This window comes from Salmo salar, chromosome 01 (genome assembly GCF_965601325.2).
Source record: "Salmo salar chromosome 01, fSalSal1, whole genome shotgun sequence".
In the NCBI taxonomy this organism is placed as follows: domain Eukaryota; kingdom Metazoa; phylum Chordata; class Actinopteri; order Salmoniformes; family Salmonidae; genus Salmo; species Salmo salar.
In genome coordinates, this window is record NC_138291.1 from 179,810,001 (window position 1) to 179,825,548 (window position 15,548).

General features: G+C 43.9%; 1 protein-coding gene across 3 annotated transcripts in view; it reads left to right on the forward strand.

Moving 5' to 3' along the window:
- The window catches only part of LOC106572350 (uncharacterized), a 91,128-nt gene extending 75,580 nt beyond the window's left edge, over nt 1-15,548 (forward strand). Inside the window, exons 12-20 of one of the 3 annotated variants that reach the window (XR_014379027.1) lie at nt 1-102; nt 1,768-1,935; nt 4,315-4,488; nt 6,401-6,490; nt 6,824-6,907; nt 7,657-7,884; nt 9,689-9,852; nt 10,914-15,100; nt 15,172-15,548. The exon at nt 1-102 is cut by the window's left edge and continues 51 nt beyond it. Coding sequence is in view for 1 of the 3 variants with exons in the window: in XM_045694040.2 (XP_045549996.1) it covers nt 1-102; nt 1,768-1,935; nt 4,315-4,488; nt 6,401-6,490; nt 6,824-6,907; nt 7,657-7,884; nt 9,689-9,852; nt 10,914-11,025 (1,122 nt within the window). In the remaining 2 variants the exon portion in view is untranslated. Of the gene's footprint in view, nt 103-1,767; nt 1,936-4,314; nt 4,489-6,400; nt 6,491-6,823; nt 6,908-7,656; nt 7,885-9,688; nt 9,853-10,913 lie in introns of all 3 variants that reach the window. The other 2 variants (XR_014379026.1, XM_045694040.2) reach the window with 2 other exon arrangements.

A 15,548-nucleotide genomic window follows, 5' to 3' on the forward strand; every position in this document is an offset into this window, starting at 1 on the left:
TGGCTGTCTGAGAGACAGTTGGAGGATCTAGAGGTGGACAAGGAGACACGGGACAAGAAGAGATCAGAGCTCAGCGACACTGTCTTCAGACTGGAGACTGAGGTACAGTACTGTTCACTTTACACACCTATAATGTAGCTACAAGGGTTGGGGGGAATTCCATGAATTAAACTCAATTCCCTTTCAAATTCAATTTTTAAATTATTTTTTACCTTTATTTAACTAGGCATGTCAGTTAAGAACAAATTCTTATTTTCAATGACAGCCTAGGAACACTGTCAGATTTGTACCTTGTCAGCTCAGGGATTTGAACTTGCAACGTTTCGGTTACTAGTCCAACGCAGCGTAACGACTAGGCTACGCTGCCGCCCCAAGGATGGGATGGGTACAATGGGATGGATGGGTACAATTCAATATTATCCCCAACAATTCCACAAATTCCAATTTTAATTCAATTCACTACGGCTTTCAGGCAATATAGAAATACAAGTTGAAATGATTTTAAAACAAATCTTGCGGTAAATTTTTTATTTTAAGTGCACGCGTTCCTTTAACTGCATTTGAAATAAAACACATTTTACATTAAATTCCAAAATAATGTATTTTACAATTTCAATTCCATTACTTGAACATTTTTGAAATTCGAATTGAATTCAACGTAAATTCTCAATTTTTGAATTGAATTTATTTATCTTGAATTGGAATTGACCACAAGCGCGATAGCTACCTACGTTTCAAATAGTTCTATCCACTTTACTAACACTAGGAGTGGAGGATTCAGAATCACAAGCAACCAGGACTTCAGGAAAATAGGAACATTTTGGGAAAGTATATGAAGTATGTAAAGGCGTATGTATGCCTGGATGGGTACAGGATGGGTACAATATGGGTACAGGATGGGTACAGGATGGGTACAGGATGGGTACAATATGGGTACAGGATGGGTACAGGATGGGTACAATATGGGTACAGGATGGGTACAATATGGGTACAGGATGGGTACAATATGGGTACAGGATGGGTACAGGATGGGTACAGGATGGGTACAATATCGGTACAGGATGGGTACAATATTGGTACAGGATGGGTACAATATGGGTACAGGATGGGTACAGGATGGGTACAATATGGGTACAGGATGGGTACAATATGGGTACAGGATGGGTACAATATCGGTACAGGATGGGTACAATATGGGTACAGGATGGGTACAGGATGGGTAGAGGATGGGTACAATATGGGTACAGGATGGGTAGAGGATGGGTACAATATGGGTACAATATGGGTACAGGATGGGTACAATATCGGTACAGGATGGGTACAATATGGGTACAGGATGGGTACAATATGGGTACAGGATGGGTACAATATGGGTACAATATGGGTAGAGGATGGGTACAATATGGATACAGGATGGGTACAGGATGGGTACAGGATGGGTACAATATGGATACAGGATGGGTAGAGGATGAGTACAATATGGGTAGAGGATGGGTACAGGATGGGTAGAGGATGGGTACAATATGGGTAGAGGATGGGTAGAGGATGGGTACAGGATGGGTAGAGGATGGGTACAATATGGGTAGAGGATGGGTACAGTATGAGTACAGGATGGGTACAATATGGATACAGGATGGGTAGAGGATGAGTACAATATGGGTAGAGGATGGGTAGAGGATGGGTACAGGATGGGTACAATATGGATACAGGATGGGTAGAGGATGGGTACGGTTTATGTGTGTGACATGCTGGTCTCTCCCTCCACAGCTAGAAGAGGCTCTGCAGAAAGCCACCCAGGCGACAGCAGAGCTCAGTGTGCAGCAGAAGCTACGAGATGACGCCTTGCTGAGGGTAGAGGACATGGAGGAGAGTTTACTGGAGAAGAGTCAGGAGCTGCAGATAGCCCAACAGACTCTCAGCCGCCTACAGGGACAGGTAAAATACTGACCAGGGTTATAAAGGCCTTATAGCTAGGGTTAGGGGGTTAGGGGGTTAGGGGGTTAGAGGGTTAGAGGGTTAGGGTTAGGGGGTTAGAGGGTTAGAGGGTTAGAGGGTTAGGGGGTTAGAGGGTTAGGGGGTTAGAGGGTTAGAGGGTTAGGGGGTTAGGGTTAGAGGGTTAGGGGGTTAGGGTTAGAGGGTTAGGGGGTTAGGGGGTTAGAGGGTTAGGGGGTTAGGGGGTTAGAGGGTTAGGGGGTTAGAGGGTTAGAGGGCTAGAGGGTTAGGGGGTTAGAGGGTTAGGGGGTTAGGGGGTTAGAGGGTTAGAGGGTTAGGGGGGTAGAGGGTTAGGGGGTTAGGGGGTTAGAGGGTTAGGGGGTTAGGGGGTTAGGGGGTTAGAGGGTTAGAGGGTTAGGGGGTTAGAGGGTTAGGGGGTTAGGGGGTTAGGGGGTTAGGGTTAGAGGGTTAGGGGGTTAGGGGGTTAGAGGGTTAGAGGGTTAGGGGGTTAGAGGGTTAGAGGGCTAGGGGGTTAGGGGGTTAGGGGGTTAGAGGGTTAGGGTTAGGGGGTTAGGGGGTTAGAGGGTTAGGGGGTTAGGGGGTTAGAGGGCTAGGGGGTTAGGGGGTTAGGGTTAGGGGGTTAGGGGGTTAGAGGGCTAGGGGGTTAGGGGGTTAGGGGGTTAGAGGGTTAGGGTTAGGGGGTTAGGGGGTTAGAGGGTTAGGGGGTTAGGGGGTTAGAGGGTTAGGGGGTTAAGGGGTTAGAGGGTTAGGGTTAGAGGGTTAGAGGGTTAGAGGGTTAGGGTTAGGGGGTTAGGGGGTTAGAGGGTTAGAGGGTTAGAGGGTAAGCTGGTAGATAACTGTATGTGTTGTCAGGTAAGCTGGTAGATAACTGTATGTGTTGTCAGGTAAGCTGGTAGATAACTGTATGTGTTGTCAGGTAAGCTGGTAGATAACTGTATGTGTTGTCAGGTAAGCTGGTAGATAACTGTATGTGTTGTCAGGTAAGACGGTAGATAACTGTATGTGTTGTCAGGTAAGCTGGTAGATAACTGTATGTGTTGTCAGGTAAGCTGGTAGATAACTGTATGTGTTGTCAGGTAAGCTGGTAGATAACTGTATGTGTTGTCAGGTAAGCTGGTAGATAACTGTATGTGTTGTCAGGTAAGCTGGTAGATAACTGTATGTGTTGTCAGGTAAGCTGGTAGATAACTGTATGTGTTGTCAGGTAAGCTGGTAGATAACTGTATTTGTTGTCAGGTAAGACGGTAGATAACTGTATGTGTTGTCAGGCAAGCTGGTAGATAACTGTATGTGTTGTCAGGTAAGCTGGTAGATAACTGTATGTGTTGTCAGGTAAGCTGGTAGATAACTGTATGTGTTGTCAGGTAAGCTGGTAGATAACTGTATGTGTTGTCAGGTAAGCTGGTAGATAACTGTATGTGTTGTCAGGTAAGCTGGTAGATAACTGTATGTGTTGTCAGGTAAGACGGTAGATAACTGTATGTGTTGTCAGGTAAGCTGGTAGATAACTGTATGTGTTGTCAGGTAAGACGGTAGATAACTGTATGTGTTGTCAGGCAAGCTGGTAGATAAACTGTATGTGTTGTCAGGTAAGACGGTAAATAACTGTATGTGTTGTCAGGTAAGCTGCTAGATAACTGTATGTGTTGTCAGGCAAGCTGGTAGATAAACTGTATGTGTTGTCAGGTAAGACGGTAGATAACTGTATGTGTTGTCAGGTAAGCTGCTAGATAACTGTATGTGTTGTCAGGCAAGCTGGTAGATAAACTGTATGTGTTGTCAGGTAAGACGGTAAATAACTGTATGTGTTGTCAGGTAAGCTGGTAGATAACTGTATGTGTTGTCAGGCAAGCTGGTAGATAACTGTATGTGTTGTCAGGTAAGACGGTAGATAACTGTATGTGTTGTCAGGTAAGACGGTAGATAACTGTATGTGTTGTCAGGTAAGCTGCTAGATAACTGTATGTGTTGTCAGGCAAGCTGGTAGATAAACTGTATGTGTTGTCAGGTAAGACGGTAAATAACTGTATGTGTTGTCAGGTAAGCTGGTAGATAACTGTATGTGTTGTCAGGCAAGCTGGTAGATAACTGTATGTGTTGTCAGGTAAGACGGTAGATAACTGTATGTGTTGTCAGGTAAGCTGCTAGATAACTGTATGTGTTGTCAGGTAAGACGGTAGATAACTGTATGTGTTGTCAGGCAAGCTGGTAGATAAACTGTATGTGTTGTCAGGTAAGACGGTAAATAACTGTATGTGTTGTCAGGTAAGCTGGTAGATAAACTGTATGTGTTGTCAGGTAAGACGGTAAATAACTATGTGTTGTCAGGTAAGCTGCTAGATAAACTGTATGTGTTGTCAGGTCTCAGATAAGCTGATAGATAAGGAGCGTTCCCTGGAGGAGGAGATCCAGCTGAGAGAGAAAGTTCAGCTGCAGTGGAAGCAGGCAGAGAGGAGCGTAGAGGACCTGACGATGGAGCTACAGACTGCTGCACAGACCAAGGAAGACCTGGTCAAGCAACTCAAACAGGCTCAGGTTGGTACACAGTTGCCCTGTTTACACCTGGTTCTAACATCCTGTCCTTTGTCCTGATCTCTGTCCACATTCTGATTGTGCCCACATTTGTAGACAGGTGTAGACGATTAAAATATGCATTTTGATCTGATCACAGCACAGCAAAGAGAGGACCTAGTTTAGATACCATCTAGACAACATACCATCCCAGAACAACCATAACACTACAGTTCACAGTTAACATACATACACAGACAAGTCACCTGAACTCATGTCATTCTCGGTTAATGAAGTAGTGTTTATGCAAATGCCTTAATTCAATCTATGTGCTCCTAATCTTAATCTAATCCTCACTGTTTAATCTCATTAGAAGATGATTTTTATAAGAGCGGAGAGCGAGAGAGTCGACTGTATGAACTGTGGGAGATATACTGTAGATATAGAGACAATAGACTGTATGAACTGTGGGGGAGATACTGTAGATATAGAGAAAGTAGACTGTATGAAATGTGGGAGATATACTGCAGATATAGAGACAATAGACTGTATGAACTGTGGGCGATATACTGTAGATATAGAGACAATAGACTGTATGAACTGTGGAAGATATACTGTAGATATAGAGAGAGTAGACTGTATGAACTGTGGGGGAGATACTTTAGATATAGAGAAAATAGACTGTATGAACTGTGGAAGATATACTGTAGATATAGAGAGAGTAGACTGTATGAACTGTGAGTGATATACTGTAGATATAGAGACAATAGACTGTATGCCCCGTGGGGGAGATACTGTAGATATAGAGAAAGTAGACTGTATGAACTGTGGGAGATATACTGCAGATATAGAGACAATAGACTGTATGAACTGTGGGCGATATACTGTAGATATAGAGACAATAGACTGTATGAACTGTGGGATATATAGTTTAGATATAGAGAGAGTAGACTGTATGAACTGTGAGAGATATACTGCAGATATAGAGAAAATAGACTGTATGAACTGTGGAAGATATACTGTAGATATAGAGAGAGTAGACTGTATGAACTGTGGGAGATATACTGCAGATATAGAGAAAATAGACTGTATGAACTGTGGAAGATATACTGTAGATATAGAGAGAGTAGACTGTATGAACTGTGGGGGAGATACTTTAGATATAGAGAAAATAGACTGTATGAACTGTGGAAGATATACTGTAGATATAGAGAGAGTAGACTGTATGAACTGTGGGGGAGATACTGTAGATATAGAGACAATAGACTGTATGAACTGTGGAAGATATACTGTAGATATAGAGAGAGTAGACTGTATGAACTGTGGGGGGAGATACTGTAGATATAGAGAAAATAGACTGTTTGAACTGTGGAAGATATACTGTAGATATAGAGAGTGTAGACTGTATGAACTGTGGGGGGAGATACTGTAGATATAGAGAAAATAGACTGTTTGAACTGTGGAAGATATACTGTAGATATAGAGAGAGTAGACTGTATGAACAGTGGGGGGAGATACTGTAGATATAGAGAAAATAGACTGTTTGAACTGTGGAAGATATACTGTAGATATAGAGAGAGTAGACTGTATGAACTGTGGGGGGAGATACTGTAGATATAGAGAAAATAGACTGTTTGAACTGTGGAAGATATACTGTAGATATAGAGAGAGTAGACTGTATGAACTGTGGGGGGAGATACTGTAGATATAGAGAAAATAGACTGTTTGAACTGTGGGGGAGATACTGTAGATATAGAGAGAGTAGACTGTATGAACTGTGGGGGAGATACTGTAGATATAGAGACAGTAGAGGAACAAGCTACAGATAAACTTACTCACATGTACAAACTTCTGCGTCAACTTTCTCTTTGGAGTCAATGCAGGGTTGCTATAAAAGCACTTTATGAATGATTGACTGGTTGATGTGTTTCTCCAGGAGAAACTGTTAGATCTTGAGAACGACCTGGAGGAGATGCAGGACAGTGAACAGAGATGGGCCAGCAAGCACAAGAGAGCCATCGAACAGGTCTGTCTTTTCTGTCTGTCTACACCTGAGCTCTCACTCCTTACTGTTGTAATGTGCTCGCTTTCAATAACCCACAAATCACTTTCACATGAGCATCTACTTGCTGCGTACTTCCTTGAATAATCCCTGGCCAGAACTAATTCAATCCTGAAGTCCATCCACAGAGAAAGACAAGGTTGTTTAAAGGTTTGTTGTAGTATTACCTTAAAAAAAGGTATCATTTTAAAGGATGTCTCCTTGGGGTTGGGAAGATTTACTGTATGTGATTGTAAATCCCCCCCCCAAAAAAACGACATTCTTAAAGGCCTGTTTGGGATGTTATGTTCTTTATAGACGGAACAGCTCCAGCTGAAGTTGATCCAGCAGAAAGATGTGAACGAGCAACTGGACAGTGAGAAAAGCACCCTGGAGAGACAGGTACTGTTTGGGAACAGTTTTAACCTACCGGGTTTTCATGTCATTCTGTGATGTGTCTATGTGATATTGTGTAACCTCTCGTTCTTTCAACGTTGTCCTTTCATCATGAACATACAATGCTATAAAGACATGAAACCATGTCATCTGTGTTTAAAGGTGTAGTATGTAATGGGTGAAACCATGTCATCTGTGTTTAAAGGTGTAATATGTAATGGGTGAAACCCTGTCATCTGTGTTTAAAGGTGTAATATGTATGGGTGAAACTGTGTCATCCGTGTTTAAAGGTGTAGTATGTAATGGGTGAAACCATGTCATCTGTGTTTAAAGGTGTAGTATGTAATGGGTGAAACCATGTCATCTGTGTTTAAAGGTGTAGTATGTAATGGTGAAACCATGTCATCTGTGTTTAAAGGTGTAGTATGTATGGGTGAAACTGTGTCATCCGTGTTTAAAGGTGTAATATGTAATGGGTGAAACCATGTCATCTGTGTTTAAAGGTGTAATATGTAATGGGTGAAACTGTGTCATCCGTGTTTAAAGGTGTAATATGTAATGGGTGAAACCATGTCATCTGTGTTTAAAGGTGTAGTATGTATGGATGAAACCATGTCATCTGTGTTTAAAGGTGTAGTATGTAATGGGTGAAACCGTTGTGAATGTGATGAATGATTGAGCGGTGGCAACATGCTTTGTGTCTTGTGGAGCCACGACTGAGCTAAAGTAAAAACGTCGGTGCTCTGTGTATCCAGCTGCGTGACCTGCGTGTGGAGGTGGAGGATCTCCAACACAACAGAGTTCATGAGGATGTGATCGCTAAGACGGAGAGCCGGGCCAAGGAGCTGGAGAACGCTCTGAGGGTGGAGGAGAGGAACAAAGTGGTGATGAGCAATACCATCAGTAAACTGGAAAGGAAGAACACCGAACTATCTGACCAGCTAGAGGAGGAACATAAGATGGCCAAGGAGCAGAAGGACCTGGTAGGACACCTGCACTAACACCACCACTCCACTAGGGGTTAGTAAAGAGACGTGTGAAATGGTTCCCTCCACTAGGGGTTAGTATAGAGACGTGAAATGGTTCCCTCCACTTGGGGTTAGTATAGAGACGTGTGAAATGGTTCCCTCCACTAGGGGTTAGTATAGAGACTTGTGAAATGGTTCCCTCCACTAGGGGTTAGTATAGAGACGTGTGAAATGGTTCCCTCCACTAGGGGTTAGTATAGAGACGTGTGAAATGGTTCCCTCCACTAGGGGTTAGTATAGAGACGTGTGAAATGGTTCCCTCCACTAGGGGTTAGTATAGAGACTTGTGAAATGGTTCACTCCACTTGGGGTTAGTATAGAGACTTGTGAAATGGTTCCCTCCACTAGGGGTTAGTATAGAGACGTGTGAAATGGTTCCCTCCACTAGGGGTTAGTAAAGAGACGTGTGAAATGGTTCCCTCCACTAGGGGTTAGTATAGAGACGTGTGAAATGGTTCCCTCCACTAGGGGTTAGTATAGAGACGTGTGAAATGGTTCACTCCACTAGGGGTTAGTATAGAGACTTGTGAAATGGTTCCCTCCACTTGGGGTTAGTATAGAGACGTGTGAAATGGTTCCCTCCACTAGGGGTTAGTATAGAGACGTGTGAAATGGTTCCCTCCACTAGGGGTTAGTATAGAGACGTGTGAAATGGTTCACTCCACTAGGGGTTAGTATAGAGACGTGTGAAATGGTTCCCTCCACTTGGGGTTAGTATAGAGACGTGTGAAATGGTTCCCTCCACTAGGGGTTAGTATAGAGACGTGTGAAATGGTTCACTCCACTAGGGGTTAGTAAAGAGACGTGTGAAATGGTTCACTCCACTTGGGGTTAGTATAGAGACATGTGAAATGGTTCCCTCCACTAGGGGTTAGTATAGAGACGTGTGAAATGGTTCACTCCACTAGGGGTTAGTATAGAGACTTGTGAAATGGTTCCCTCCACTAGGGGTTAGTAAAGAGACGTGTGAAATGGTTCCCTCCACTAGGGGTTAGTATAGAGACGTGTGAAATGGTTCCCTCCACTAGGGGTTAGTATAGAGACGTGTGAAATGGTTCCCTCCACTAGGGGTTAGTATAGAGACGTGTGAAATGGTTCACTCCACTAGGGGTTAGTATAGAGACGTGTGAAATGGTTCCCTCCACTAGGGGTTAGTATAGAGACTTGTGAAATGGTTCCCTCCACTAGGGGTTAGTATAGAGACGTGTGAAATGGTTCCCTCCACTAGGGGTTAGTATAGAGACTTGTGAAATGGTTCACTCCACTAGGGGTTAGTATAGAGACTTGTGAAATGGTTCCCTCCACTAGGGGTTAGTATAGAGACTTGTGAAATGGTTCACTCCACTAGGGGTTAGTATAGAGACTTGTGAAATGGTTCACTCCACTAGGGGTTAGTATAGAGACATGTGAAATGGTTCACTCCACTAGGGGTTAGTAAAGAGACGTGTGAAATGGTTCCCTCCACTAGGGGTTAGTATAGAGACTTGTGAAATGGTTCCCTCCACTAGGGGTTAGTAAAGAGACGTGTGAAATGGTTCCCTCCACTTGGGGTAGTATAAAGACTTGTGAAATGGTTACCATTGTGTGTGGGAGTATATTGTGATTGACCAAATTGGAAACGCTTTACTTAAAGCCTTCAGGTATAATTCAGTATTATGCAATTATAATGCATGAGAAGACTTGTCGTAGGCATGTATGAATCCCTTATACTATATAATTATCATCTTATAATGATCCTGACCTATGACCCCCTCATCAGATGTCCCAGAGGATCCGTTCCCTGAAGCGTCAGCTGAGCGAAGCAGAGGAGGGGGCCAGTCGTAGAGAGGCTCAATACCGCCTCACCCAGAGAGAACTGGCAGAGGAGAGAGAGGCCACTACTAAACTACAGAAACAGCTCCTGGACCAGAACCTCCAACTCAAGTACCTGGTTTAGAAATAAACGTTCAATGAAAGAGAGAGAGACAGAGAGGCAGAGAGACAGAGGCAGAGAGACAGAGGGAGAGAGACAGAGGGAGAGAGACAGAGAGAGAGACAGAGAGAGAGAGACAGAGAGAGAGAGAGACAGACAGAGACAGAGACACAGACAGAGAGAGAGACAGAGGCAGAGAGACAGAGGGAGAGAGACACAGAGAGAGAGACAGAGAGAGAGCGACAGAGAGAGAGAGGGAGAGAGACAGAGGGAGAGAGACAGAGAGAGAGCGACAGAGAGAGAGAGACAGAGAGAGACAGAGAGACAGAGAGATAGTGAGACAGAGAGACAGAGAGAGAGAGACAGAGAGAGAGCGACAGAGAGAGAGAGACAGAGAGACAGAGAGAGACAGAGACAGAGAGAGAGAGACAGAGAGAGACAGAGAGAGACAGAGAGAGAGACAGAGAGAGACAGAGAGAGAGACAGAGAGATCTGAAAAGGTTGATATGTGTAATCAATATAGGGAATTTTCTACTCAATAGGGAATGGGGGGGATACCTAGTCAGCTGTCCAGCTGAATGTATTCAACTGAAATGTGTCTTCCACATTTAAGCCAACCCCTCTGAATCAGAGAGGTCCCACCACCTAGCCTATCAGAAGGCAAGCTGAAGCATAATTCTACACACATCCTTTCAGAACTACAGGTCTGTTTAGGGATTAGGGGCTATGGGTCAAATCGAGAAAGAGAGAGAGAGAGAGAGAGAGAGAGAGACAGAGAGAGAGACAGAGAGAGAGACAGACAGAGAGACAGAGAGAGAGAGACAGAGAGAGAGAGACAGAGAGAGAGAGACAGAGAGAGAGAGACAGAGAGAGAGAGACCGAGCGAGAAAGACAGAGAGAGAGAGACAGAGACAGACAGAGAGACAGAGAGAGAGAGACAGAGAGAGAGACACAGAGACAGAGAGAGAAACAGAGAGAGAGAGATACAGAGACACAGAGAGAGATATGTACTGTTGAGTGATATACTGTTAGAAGTGCAGGACACAAAGTAACACTCTCCTTTGCCTCGTAGACGTATGGAGGCCACCATGACGATGAGACAGACTCTGGAAGATCTACGTCTGGATCTTAGTGTGGATGAGGAGGACCAGACCCCTCCGGTACCCACATCCTCCAAGGCCTGAGACACCCTTCCTGGGACAGTATTACAGCATAGCACCCCCCCTCGATGGACCAGCCGTACTAGCCTTACTCATAACGCCTTTGGCCTAGATTCAATCCGGACTGCGGAAGATCCATGTCATAGCGCGATTGACATTTATAGCTAATTTCCCATTGAGCCGGCACATATGCGGCATTCAACGTGAATGTGGGTTTCAGCGAATGGTGGGAACATTGCCTTTATAAACGTGCATAAATGGGACAAAATGGGATGGGATTGAATCTAGGCCATTATTGATAAAGGCACCATTCATACCACTAATACAGGACCTACAGGGAACGTACAACAGCATCCCGTCAGCCAATCAAATCACCACCCGCAGGTTTGATTTTCAGGTTCAAAAACTTACGTAGCGTCTGATTAAAAAAAAAGGGGTATTGAAAATGTAAACCAGTGTGTCTTTATTTCTTGTCTTCCATCAGGCTGCGTTTCCCAAACTCGGTCCTGGGGACCCCAAAGGGGTGCACATTTCGGTTTTTAACACCACACAGCTGGTTCAAATGATCAAAGCTTTAATCAGCTGTGTATTGCGACCCCTTTGGGGTCCCGAGGTCCGAGTTTGGGAAACGCAGCCATAAAGGGAGTTTATTTGGTAAACTCCTGGACAAGATTTTTAGAATGTAAGTAAGTTAAAATCCTATGGGCTTGTATTTTTACTGATTCATTACTAGTGCCTTTAAAAGAGATAATCGATTGGAAAATAAAATAAATAAAAAAACATTTTATTGAATCAATTGTACCAAATATGACTAACAATAAAAATAGACATAGGATTTGGGGATTATGTAATGTTGGGGATTTGGGCAATATTGTCTGCAAATTACCAAAGCAAATCGTAGTTTAATAGTTTGTTAGAAGCATTATACATTAATTTTCACTTATCTTTTATCTGCATGGTATTGGGATTACTGTGCTGCACTGTAGACTTCGGGGAAAAAGGGAGCTGTATTTTTTTTAAATATATATATATATAAATTAAAAAGCTTTATTTTTACACCCATTCAGCAGAATGTGGAAGTATCTTCTTGAAGGACAGACAGCCTGAATCAGTGAAGCCGGTGGGACCATTTAACAGTATAATGCACTGTTTACAACACTTGTTACTTCAATCCTGAGCAGAACCTGGGTGAGCAAAACCTGGGTGAGCAAAACCTGGGTGAGCAAAACCTGGGTGAGCAGAACCTGGGTGAGCAAAACCTGGGTGAGCAGAACCTGGGTGAGCAAAACCTGGGTGAGCAAAACCTGGGTGAGCAAAACCTGGGTGAGCAGAACCTGGGTGAGCAGAACCTGGGTGAGCAGAACCTGGGTGAGCAAAACCTGGGTGAGCAAAACCTGGGTGAGCAAAACCTGGGTGAGCAAAACCTGGGTGAGCAGAACCTGGGTGAGCAGAACCTGGGTGAGCAGAACCTGGGTGAGCAGAACCTGGGTGAGCAGAACCTGGGTGAGCAAAACCTGGGTGAGCAAAACCTGGGTGAGCAGAACCTGGGTGAGCAAAACCTGGGTGAGCAGAACCTGGGTGAGCAGAACCTGGGTGAGCAGAACCTGGGAGTGAGTGAGGACCCAAGACAAACGTCTCACAGAAGAGGAAAGAGACCATGTTATTCTCGGGTTGGGGAATGTATTCTGTCTGCACGGTGGAAAGCTGCTGGATATGCATCTTACCTGATGGAACTGAATGACTTGCTGTCCTGCTGTTTACATGATAGAACATGGAGACCAGCGACTCTGTACTCTGCTGGCATAACTCTAAGTTAAACATGCATTAGACAGGACAGGACAGGACAAGACAGGACAGGACAGGTGGATTACTAAAGTCACTCTGTACTCAGGCTCCACCATCACTGAGGTGGAATCACTAACAGTCACTCTGTACTCAGGCTCCTCCATCACTGAGGTGGAATCACTAACAGTCACTCTGTACTCAGGCTCCACCATCACTGAGGTGGAATCACTAACAGTCACTCTGTACTCAGGCTCCTCCATCACTGAGGTGGAATCACTAAAGTCACTCTGTACTCAGGCTCCACCATCACTGAGGTGGAATCACTAACAGTCACTCTGTACTCAGGCTCCACCATCACTGAGGTGGAATCACTAAAGTCACTCTGTACTCAGGCTCCACCATCACTGAGGTGGAATCACTAACAGTCACTCTGTACTCAGGCTCCACCATCACTGAGGTGGAATCACTAACAGTCACTCTGTACTCAGGCTCCTCCATCACTGAGGTGGAATCACTAAAGTCACTCTGTACTCAGGCTCCACCATCACTGAGGTGGAATCACTAACAGTCACTCTGTACTCAGGCTCCACCATCACTGAGGTGGAATCACTAACAGTCACTCTGTACTCAGGCTCCTCCATCACTGAGGTGGAATCACTAAAGTCACTCTGTACTCAGGCTCCACCATCACTGAGGTGGAATCACTAACAGTCACTCTGTACTCAGGCTCCACCATCACTGAGGTGGAATCACTAACAGTCACTCTGTACTCAGGCTCCACCATCACTGAGGTGGAATCACTAACAGTCACTCTGTACTCAGGCTCCACCATCACTGAGGTGGAATCACTAACAGTCACTCTGTACTCAGGCTCCTCCATCACTGAGGTGGAATCACTAACAGTCACTCTGTACTCAGGCTCCTCCATCACTGAGGTGGAATCACTAACAGTCACTCTGTACTCAGGCTCCTCCATCACTGAGGTGGAATCACTAACAGTCACTCTGTACTCAGGCTCCTCCATCACTGAGCAGGTAGGGGCGAGGTTCCCGTGTGTATTGTGATGGGATTTGATATTGTGATATAAGACGTTGCCATTTTCTGGGTGTTTTGTCTGGTTGTGTTATTAGCTGTTTTTATTTGATGCAGTTAAGCTACAGCCTTTACATTTCTATGGTAAGACCTCTACTCTACTGGTCACTGTCAAGGGAAACATACAGTACTTCGCTTGGCCAAATGTTCCTTTGCCTTTCTTCACATGCTGGCAAGACCAAAAAAAGGGACGCAGTGTCATTGAGAGCCTGTTTTTTTTGTTGCTATAAACTACTATAGGCCTAATATATTAAAACGATAAGAGAGCAATAGTAATGGCGTCTTTTTGTAAGCGCTAAAGGAGGCTAACTCCAGCTTGGCTTGTTGACAAATCGTTTTTTTTGTTGTTGTTGTTGTAGGGTTTTTGGATATTAAACGGTAAAAATAAGGCCTGTGGTAAACACAGACTTCAGGCAATTTTATACATTTTGTTCTATGAGATAATCTTAACAATAACACTTGGCTCCTAACACTTAGCTGTTGTCATTCCATTTCTGAATAGTTATCGACTCTTTAGCAAAGGACTCATTTTGAGCACATAATTCATAAAGTTGATGTTAACTGACTGAGCCTGGTGTTAACCTCAAACCTTATATCCTGTTTATTTCACCCATAGGAATGTCTGCACGAACCAGGTGTAGAAAATGCTAACTCATTCTGTTTTTTTTTTAGGACTTCAAGCTAGCGAGTACTATAAGTGATATTACTTCATGTGAAGTCACGTGAAGTCTGAAGTCACGTGAAGTAATATCACTTATAGTACTCGCTAGCTTGAAGTCATAAAAAAACCCGGAATGTGTTAGCATTTTCTACACCTGGTTTGTGCAGACATTCAGACTTCACGTGACTTCAGACTTCACGTGACTTCACGTGACTTCAGACTTCATGTGACTTCAGACTTCACGTGATTTCAGACTTCACGTGACTTCAGACTTCACGTGACTTCAGACTTCACGTGACTTCACGTGACTTCAGACTTCACGTGACTTCACGTGACTTCAGACTTCACGTGACTTCACGTGACTTCAGACTTCACGTGACTTCAGACTTCACGTGACTTCACGTGACTTCAGACTTCACGTGACTTCATACTTCACGTGACTTCACGTGACTTCAGACTTCACGTGACTTCACGTGACTTCAGACTTCACGTGACTTCATACTTCACGTGACTTCACGTGACTTCAGACTTCACGTGACTTCAGACTTCACGTGACTTCACGTGACTTCAGACTTCACGTGACTTCAGACTTCATGTGACTTCACGTGACTTCAGACTTCACGTGACTTCAGACTTCACATGCTAAAGGTGCTGGTATTTATTCTTCCTTTTCTGATGTTTTTATCTGCCTACAACTATGAATGTTAATATTAAATACTTTTTGTTAATGTTTCTGTGTTCCTTTCTTTGATATATTTTCAGTCCATCAAATATATAATATATTTTTTACACTTTGTTATGTGACGGAGGTCTGCGATAATCCAAAATTAGTGTACTTCATATCATAGGTGTATGTTTTGGTTGTAATTGATGATTTGACCAGCTTATTTTAATGTTGACTACACTGCGCTAAGGTCAATGTGCTATTGTTCAAATCTCTGACATGAATAACTACTTCCTGGAAGTTTATTTACATGTTCTAATTGGTAATAAAAGCAGACAGACGTTG